The following is an 8206-nucleotide window of genomic DNA, read 5'->3' as shown; positions in this document are numbered from 1 at the left end:
TCCCCTATGTTCAGTCACAGCCTGTGACCTGAGTAAGGCTGTGTATTCCACCCTCATCCTGCCTCGTTGACATGACAAGCATAACCTAACCCTCCCTCCTTAACACGCAGAGGTCAGGATTTACAACACATCCCAAATGGAGGGTAATCACATCACACACCAGGATGGGAATGCCCACATCATCACATGACTGCCACCCCACTGGGAATCCCGGCCCAGGCAAGCTGACACACATTCGGGGAGACACAGTCCAACCCGTGACAGCTTTCCAACTCTCTCCTGTAGGCTCTGGCACCTGTGCAAGTCCTGATGGCAAATTTAGCTGGTGCACTGTGACACTGATTGAATGAGCTGCCCCCCAGCAATGGGCCTCCCACCACCAGAAGACAAGGCCCTTGCCGCCTACCCAGAGTGCAGCAAGGTGTTTCTGGAAGGCTGCATGTGGTCTGATCAGATGTGGGGGTGCCCACCTAGCCCACACACCCACAGCCAAATTATTTACCTGGATGTGGGGAGTAGACCCCTCACCACTCGAGAACAGACGTGAGAGACAGCCCACTGAAGCCACTTGAGGTCTTCATGAATATCTGGAAGCCACATGACCAGCCTGCAGGAAGAAGACCATGGTCACCACCACACAGCTGTGCATGCAACATACACACAAACACATACAAGAGGTAGATATACCCACACAGCACAGACATGTACATACACAACAGACAAGACACTCTGACACGACACATATAACACAGACACCACACACACATACAACAGACACAATACACCACATATAACACAGACAACACACACATACAACAGACACAATACACCACATATAACAGACAACACACATAAACAGACAAACCCACAGAACACATATGACAAACACAACACAAAGACACAAATATACACAACTGATAGACACACTCACATTACATGTATAACACACACAAAGATGTGGAATACACACAACAGACAGACATACCCATACACCACATATAACACACACAAAGACACAGCACACACAAAGACACACACAGATCTTCCCAGTGCACTACGTCGTCTGATGTCTTGACTGCTACTTCCATTGGTGTTGATTGTGGAACCAAGGAATATGAAAACTTTAACAACTTCAATCTTTTCTCCTTTTGTTGTGATGCTTTTGTTGTGAGGATTTTCATTTTCTTTATGTTGAGGTGTAATCCATACTGCAGACTGTAGTCTTTGATCTTCATCATATAGTCCAGATTCTCAGATTATTTGCTCAGCATACAGACTGAATAAGTATTGTGAAAGGATACAACCCTGACGCACTCCCTTCTTGATTTTAAACCATGTAGTAGTGTCCCCTTGTTCTGTTCCAACAACAGCCTCCTGGTCTATGTATAGGTTCCTCATGAGTACAATTAAGTGTTCTGGAATTCCCATTCTCAATGTTATCTACAATTTGTTATGATCCACAGAGTTCAATACTTTTTCATAGTCAATAAAACACAAGTAAACATCTTTCTGGTATTCTTTGCTTTCAGCCAAGATACAGCTGACATCAGCAATGATATCCCATATTCCACACCCTCTTCTGAATCCAGCTTGCATTTCTGAAAGTTCCCTGTCAAAACACAGCTGCCACTGTTTTCGAATTATCTCCAGGAAGATTTTACTTGCGTAGGATATTAATGATATTGTTCAATAATTTCCACATTCTGTGGGATCATCTTTCTTTGGAATGGGTACAAATATGGATCTTATCCAGTCAATTGGCCAGTGCCTATCTTCCAAATTTCTTGGCATAGACAAATGAGTGCCAGCAGGGCATCCATTTGTTGAAACATCTCAATGGGTATTCCGTCAATTCCTGAAGCTTTGTTCTTTGCCACTTCCTTTGGTGCAGCTGTGACTTCTTCCTTCAATATCATTGGTTCTTGATCATATGCCACCTCCTGAAATGGATGAACATCGACCAGTTCTTTTTGGTGCAGTGACTCTGCGTATTCCTTCCATCTTCTGATGCTTCCTGCACCATTCAATATTTTGCCCGTAGAATCTTTCAATATTGCAACTTGAGCTTGAATTTCTTCTTTAGTTCTTTCAGCTTGAGAAATGCCAAGTGTATTCTTCCCTTTTGGTTTTCTAACTCCAGGTCTTTACTCATTTCATTATAATAATAGACTTTGTCTTTTGAGCTGCTCTTTGAAATCTTCTGTTCAGCTTTTTTATCTTGTCATTTCTTCCACTGGCTTTAACTACTCTCCACTCAAAAGCACATTTCAGACTCTCTTGTGACATCTATTTTTTTTTTTCCCTTTCCTGTCTTTTCAGTGACCTTTTGCTTTCTTCATGAATGATGTTCTTGATGCCATCCCACATTTCCTCTGGTTTTGGTCACTGATGTTCAATTCATCAAGTCTGCTCTTTAGATGGCCTCTAAATTCAGGAGGGATATAATCAAGATCATATTTTGGCTCTCGTGGGCCTGCTTTAATTATCTTTAGTTTCAACTTGAACTTGCATATGAGCAATTGACGATCTGTCCCACATTCAGCTCCTGGCCTTGTCTTGGCTGAAGATATTGAGCTTCTCCATCATCTCTTTCTACAGATGTAGTCAATCTATTTCCTGTGTACTCCATGTGGCAAGATCCACATGTACAGCCACTGTTCATGTTGTTGAAAAAAGGTATTTACAATGAAAAAGTTATCGGTCTTACAAAATTCTGTCATGCGGGATACTGCATGGTTTAAAATCAAGGAGATAGAACATGGTTTAAAATCAGTAAAGGCTTGTGTCAGGGTTGTGTCCTTTCACCATACTTGCTCAATCTGTATGCTGAGTAAATAGTCTAAGAAGCTGGACTATTTGAAGAGCATGAAATCAGGACTGGAGGAAGACTCATTAACCATCCGTGATATGTACATAACACAACCTTGCTGAAATCAAAGATGACTCGAAGCACTTAGTGATGAAGATTAAAGACTACAGTGTTCAGTACAGGTTATACCTCAACATAAAGAAAACAAAAGTCCTCACAACTGGACCAATAAGCAGTACCACGATAAATGAGAAAATACTGAAGTTGTCAAAGACTTCATATCACTTGGTACCCCAATGGAAGCAGCAGTCAAGACATCAGACTGGGCAAATCTGCTGCAAAAAACCTCTTTCAAGTGCTGCAGAGCAAACATGCCTCTTTGAAGACTTTGGGCACCTAACCCAAGCCATGGTGCTTTCAATACCCTCATACAAGGAAGACCAAAGAAGAGTTGATGCTTTTGCGTGGTGGTGTTGGGGAGAAATACTGAGAGTACCATGGGCTGCCAGAAGAACTAACAGATCTGTCCTGGAAGTGCAGCTGGAATGCTCCTTGGAAGCAAGAATAGCCAGACTTAGTCTCACCTACTTTGGTCATGTTGTCAGATGGGACCTGTGATGGTTAAGTTTGTGTGTCAACTTGGCTGGGCCTGGTTGAGTGGCTGGGTAGCTGGTGGTAGTTATTCCTCATGATGCGACTGGCAATCAATGCCATGGTGGGACTTACCACAAGCAGCTGAGTAGCTGCCTTAGGGATATGGTCTGCTTCCCATATATAAGCAGCAGCTTTGGGAATGGTCTCTAGCTTATGGCATGCTTGGACCCTGCATGTAGCCGTGTCGTTGTTCAGCAGCCTGCCATGCTCTGCCAACCTTGGGACTTAACAATGGACTTGAATTAATGGCCTGCCATGTGGTTTGGTAACATCGGGACTGTGCCATTTTATTTGTCGACCTTGGGCTTGTCAGCCTCAGCAGCCAATAGCTGCCTGAGTGAAGAGATGCCTCTAGCTTCAGTGGCCGGGAGCAAGAGGCAGAGCTGAAGCCCAAGGTCAAGGGGCTTCCACACAGCCCCTAGAGCCTGGCACTTTGAACTCAGACTTCTAGCCTCCCGAACTGCAGGAGAATAAACTCCTGTTTGTTCAAGCATCCCATGTGTGGTATATTCCTGTCAGAGTGGCACTAGGGAACCAGAACAGGTCCATTCCCTGGAGGGTATCATGCTTGGTAAAGCGGATGGCAAGTAGAAAAGGAGAAGGGCCTCAACCAGATGGACTGACACAGTGCCTACGACAGACGGTCAGCCCAGACACAGCAAGGACTGGGAGGCAGGCGCGGGAGCGGGCAGTGTTTCATTCTGTTGTACGTGGGGTCACTACGAGCCAGAGCTGACCCGATGGCACCCAACAGCGTGAATGACAACACTTACGTGAAGTACCCAGAACAGGCAAATGCCTAGAGACCAGAGCGGACTCGTGGTTACTCTGGTGGTGTAGTGCCTAAGGCACTTGACTGCTGACCAGAAGACTGGCGGTTCAAACCCACCAGCCACTCCTCAGAAGGAAGGCTGGGCAATCTACTACCGTAGTGATTCCACCTCGGAAACTCAAGGACGGGTCACCAGGAGTCGGGTCTGATTCGGCGGCACATAACAACAGGGGTTGGGAAGAGACAGGAGGACTCAATGCCTCAGGGACACCAAGTGTCCAAACAAGGGTGATAGCTGCCCAATGCATATGTTGTTTGATTTCCTGATGGCTGCTTCCATTGGCGTTGACTGTGGACCCAAGTAAAATGAAATCCTTGACAACGTCCATCTTTTCTCATTTATCATGATATTGCTTACGGTCCAGTTGTGAGGATTTTCGTTTTCTTTAGGTTGAGGTGTAATCCATGCTGAAAACTCTGGTCTGTGGTCTTCATCAGTAAGTGCTTCACATCACCCTCACTTTCAGCAAGGAAGGTTGTGTCGTCTGCGTATCACAGGCATCGACCCTAATGCCGCATTATTCATCATATAGTCCAGCTTCTCAGATTATTTGCTCAGCTTTCAGTTGAATAAGTATGGTGAAAGGATACAACAATGGCACACATCTTCCCTGATTTTAAACCATGCAGTGTCCCCGTGTTCTGCTCAGACAACTGCCTCTTGGTCTATGGACAGGTTCCTCATGAGCACAATGAAGTGTTCAGGAATTTGCAATCCGTGCAAGGTGACCCATAATTTGTCATGATCCTTAGCACAGTCAGCAAAACACAGGTAGAAACCTTTGTGGTATTCTCTGCCGTCAGCCAAGACCCATCTGAAAAGGCCTATCCCTGAGAACCCTATGGAGCAGTTCAACTCTGCATACATGGGTCACCAGAAGTCAGAATTGGCTCTGACAGGTGACGAGAAGAGTCTGTAGCCAATGAGAAAGGAGGTGGGTGGGCCTATCACTGACGAGGAGAGATTTTAGTGGACTCCTTCCTGGATGACAGACAAAATGGGGTGGGGGCCGCCAGCGAAGTAGGCCAAACAAGAACCCTTGGCCACGTCAAAGGCTGACAGCTCTTCTCCAGGGAAATCAGCCAGCCTTCTGGTGTCTAGAAAGGCTTTTAGTAGGGAGGCAGCACCTCCAGAGAGCTCCTTCCTGTCAGCCACCATCTAACCACTTAAACCAAAGAGAACTGTGCCAGTTGACACACGTACTACCTCTTCTCACCTGGAAGCCAGACTGACTCTCACCCCAGCTGGGAACCTGGTGCCATGGTCCTTCGGGTCCATGTAAGCCAAGGACCACCAGGCACAAGAGGAGGACAAAGAGCATGAAAGTGAAAACAGACACCCTGCTCCGAGAAGAAACAGAAGAGACACCGCTGACTAGGAACTGGTGTATGTGCGAGGGCTGCCCTCCACTACGGAAATGAGCCTCAGAAGGGAAGCCAGCCACAATGCAGCCTCATTCAGCAACACCATGAGCTACCAAGACACAGAAAGACAAGGGGAACTTTTAAATGCACATTGCTGAGTGAAAGAAGCCAGTCCAAAAATGGCTACACATCGTGTGATTCCAATGCTATGACATTCTGGGAAAGGCTAAACTATAAAGCAACTCACAGCGCCCCTAGAAGACAGAGGGGAACTGCCCCACAGGGTCTCCAAGGCTGTCAATCTTCACAGAAGCAAAGCCCTAACCACACCCACTGCCTGGAGTCCATTCTGACCCACAGCACCCCTAGAGGACAGAGTACTGCCCCATAGAGTTTCCTAGGCTGTATTTTTTCTTTCTTTGGTCTACTTTTTATTGTGATTTGGGTGCAATTTTACAAAGCAGAGTTGTTTTACAGTCAACGGTTCTTACACATTTTGCTTTGTGACACTGATTACAGTCCTCACAGTGTAACAGCTCTCCTCCCACCTTCTCCCTGCAGTCATCTTTCTCCTGTGTCCCCCCGGCCTCCCTAGCTGTCTCCCCACACAAGTGCTGCCCTTCGGCTCTCCTGTGGTTGACTGTTCTTTTATTTTAAGTGTATTTTATTGAAATATAATTTATGTACAGTGAAATACACAAAACTAAAGTGACATGAGTCAATGCATTTTTTTTTTTTTTTTGCAGTATTCCCTCCCCTCCATTCCCACCCCTGGTGACCAACAAAGGAAGTTTCCTTCCATATATAAACCTTTCTTTGACTTTTTACAATAATGAACTAATACTGTATTTGTCCTTCTGTGATAGTATTTCACTTAGCATAATGTCCTCCAAGTTCACTTGTGGTTGACTGTTCTAAGGAGTGCGTCTCCCTGGTGTAGGTGTTCAGCTCACAGGCCTGTCTATTGTTAGGCTCAGAGTTAAGCCATAGGAGTGACTTCAACTTCAGGCCCAGAGAGGGACTCAGGGCCACAATCTCTATCAGACCAGTAACCCTGTTTTTTTTTTTTTTTTTTACTGATTTAGAGTTTTCTTCCACATTTTTCTCCCACTCTACCCAGGATCTGCAATTTTGATCCCTGAGGCTCACGGGGAAGGGAGCGGGAGGAACAGGTGGAGCTAAGGGCATTCTTAGGGCAGGAAAGCTATTCACTGTGATACTGAGTTGGGGTGGGGATGAGGGTGGGGGGACACATGGCATTGTGCCTTCGTCAGAGTGAACCCTAATGTCACTTAGACTTTAGTTAAATGGTCATGGGTCAACAGTGGCTCATATGAATAGCACCTCATACCACCATAGCAAGCGGACCACAGGAATGAGAGATGTTAGTAATAGGGGAAGTGCCGTGTTGGGGAGGGGGTTCCACGGGAAATCTGTACTTTCTGCCAAATATTTCTGTAACAGTAACACTGCTCCAAAAATGAAGTCTATTATAAACAAAATTAAAGGGCAGGGGGTAGACCTGCAGCCTGGCTTCTATGCCAGGCCCTCCACTAGCTAGCTGTGACCCCCATCTCTCTGGACCTCAGTTTCCCCAGGGTACCCAGGGGCTAGAGCTCATACTGTGTTGAGGCTACTGGCGGCTCTCGGAGTCACCAGGTGGTTACAGGTGCATGAATGAAGGCAGGAGTACAACTGTTCCCTACGGGACAGAGGGACACCGTCCACCCTGCTGTCTGTGCAGCCGGGCCCTGGGTGAACGGCCTCCCACATATCGTCTCATTGAATCTCACGCCATGCCCAGGAGGAGGAGAGAAAGCGGCGTGAGGCTCTCACCTCTGGACCACGGCGATCGTGGCCACCACAGGCAGGGCACAGAGCCGCAGCAGGCAGGACAACATCCAGACCGGGAAAAAGTTGCAAAGCCTGCTCAGGTATCCCCCTCTGTCCTTGAGGGTTTCACACAGCACTGAAAAACAGAACCCGGGTGAGAAGGAGCTCCCCCAGGGTAAACCCACCCACGTCAGCCTGTGCCGCGGGGAACATCTCCGAAAGAAGGTGCAGAATCGGAGTGGCAATCATCCACGAGAGAGGCCGGGGCTGGACTCTGGGTGGCCGCTCCTCTCGCAGCAAAGGGGACACAGAGCTGACGTGTGCCCACAGCCCAGAGGAGCCCAGGTGGCCCCAGGGCACAGGGACTCCTCTTCTTTCCATGGAGTCACCTGCAAACTTCTCTCACAAATAAACCAAAACCAGTGGCCATGGAGTCAACTCCCTCTCACGGGCCCCCGCGTTAGAGGCTGAGCTCCACAGGGTTTCTGGGAGGGTTTTTCAGTAGATTGCTAGGCCTTTTCTTCTGAGGTGCCTCTGGGGAGACTTGAACCCCCAGTCTCCTGGTTGGCAGCCAAACACGCTCACTGCACCACCAGGGGCTCCTTGTCTCTGACTCCACTCAGTCACTCAGGCAAGTCTGTCTCTGACCACAGTACAGTCACCTCCACTCCCCCCCCGCCCCGTCCACAGTGCGGTCACCCCCACCTCTGTTC

At 47.4% G+C, this 8206-nt stretch overlaps 1 protein-coding gene across 1 annotated transcript in view; it reads right to left on the bottom strand.

Annotated features, from left to right (window-relative positions):
- Positions 1–498: 498 nt before the first annotated feature.
- Positions 499–8206, bottom strand: part of PNPLA3 (patatin like phospholipase domain containing 3) — a 50755-nt gene continuing 43047 nt past the window's right edge. The window contains exons 6-7 of the mRNA XM_007941800.2: positions 7497–7629; positions 499–607 (exon numbers count right to left, since the gene is read on the bottom strand). Of these exons, the coding sequence (XP_007939991.2) occupies positions 499–607; positions 7497–7629 (242 nt within the window). The remainder of the gene's footprint in view (positions 608–7496; positions 7630–8206) is intronic.

The sequence above is a fragment of the Orycteropus afer genome, unplaced genomic scaffold (assembly GCF_000298275.1).
Source record: "Orycteropus afer afer isolate SDZICR_OR568_19922 unplaced genomic scaffold, OryAfe1.0 scaffold00083, whole genome shotgun sequence".
NCBI lineage: Eukaryota > Metazoa > Chordata > Mammalia > Tubulidentata > Orycteropodidae > Orycteropus > Orycteropus afer.
The sequence above is the reverse complement of the archived record's forward strand: the minus strand, read 5'-3'. Positions and strand labels throughout refer to the sequence as shown.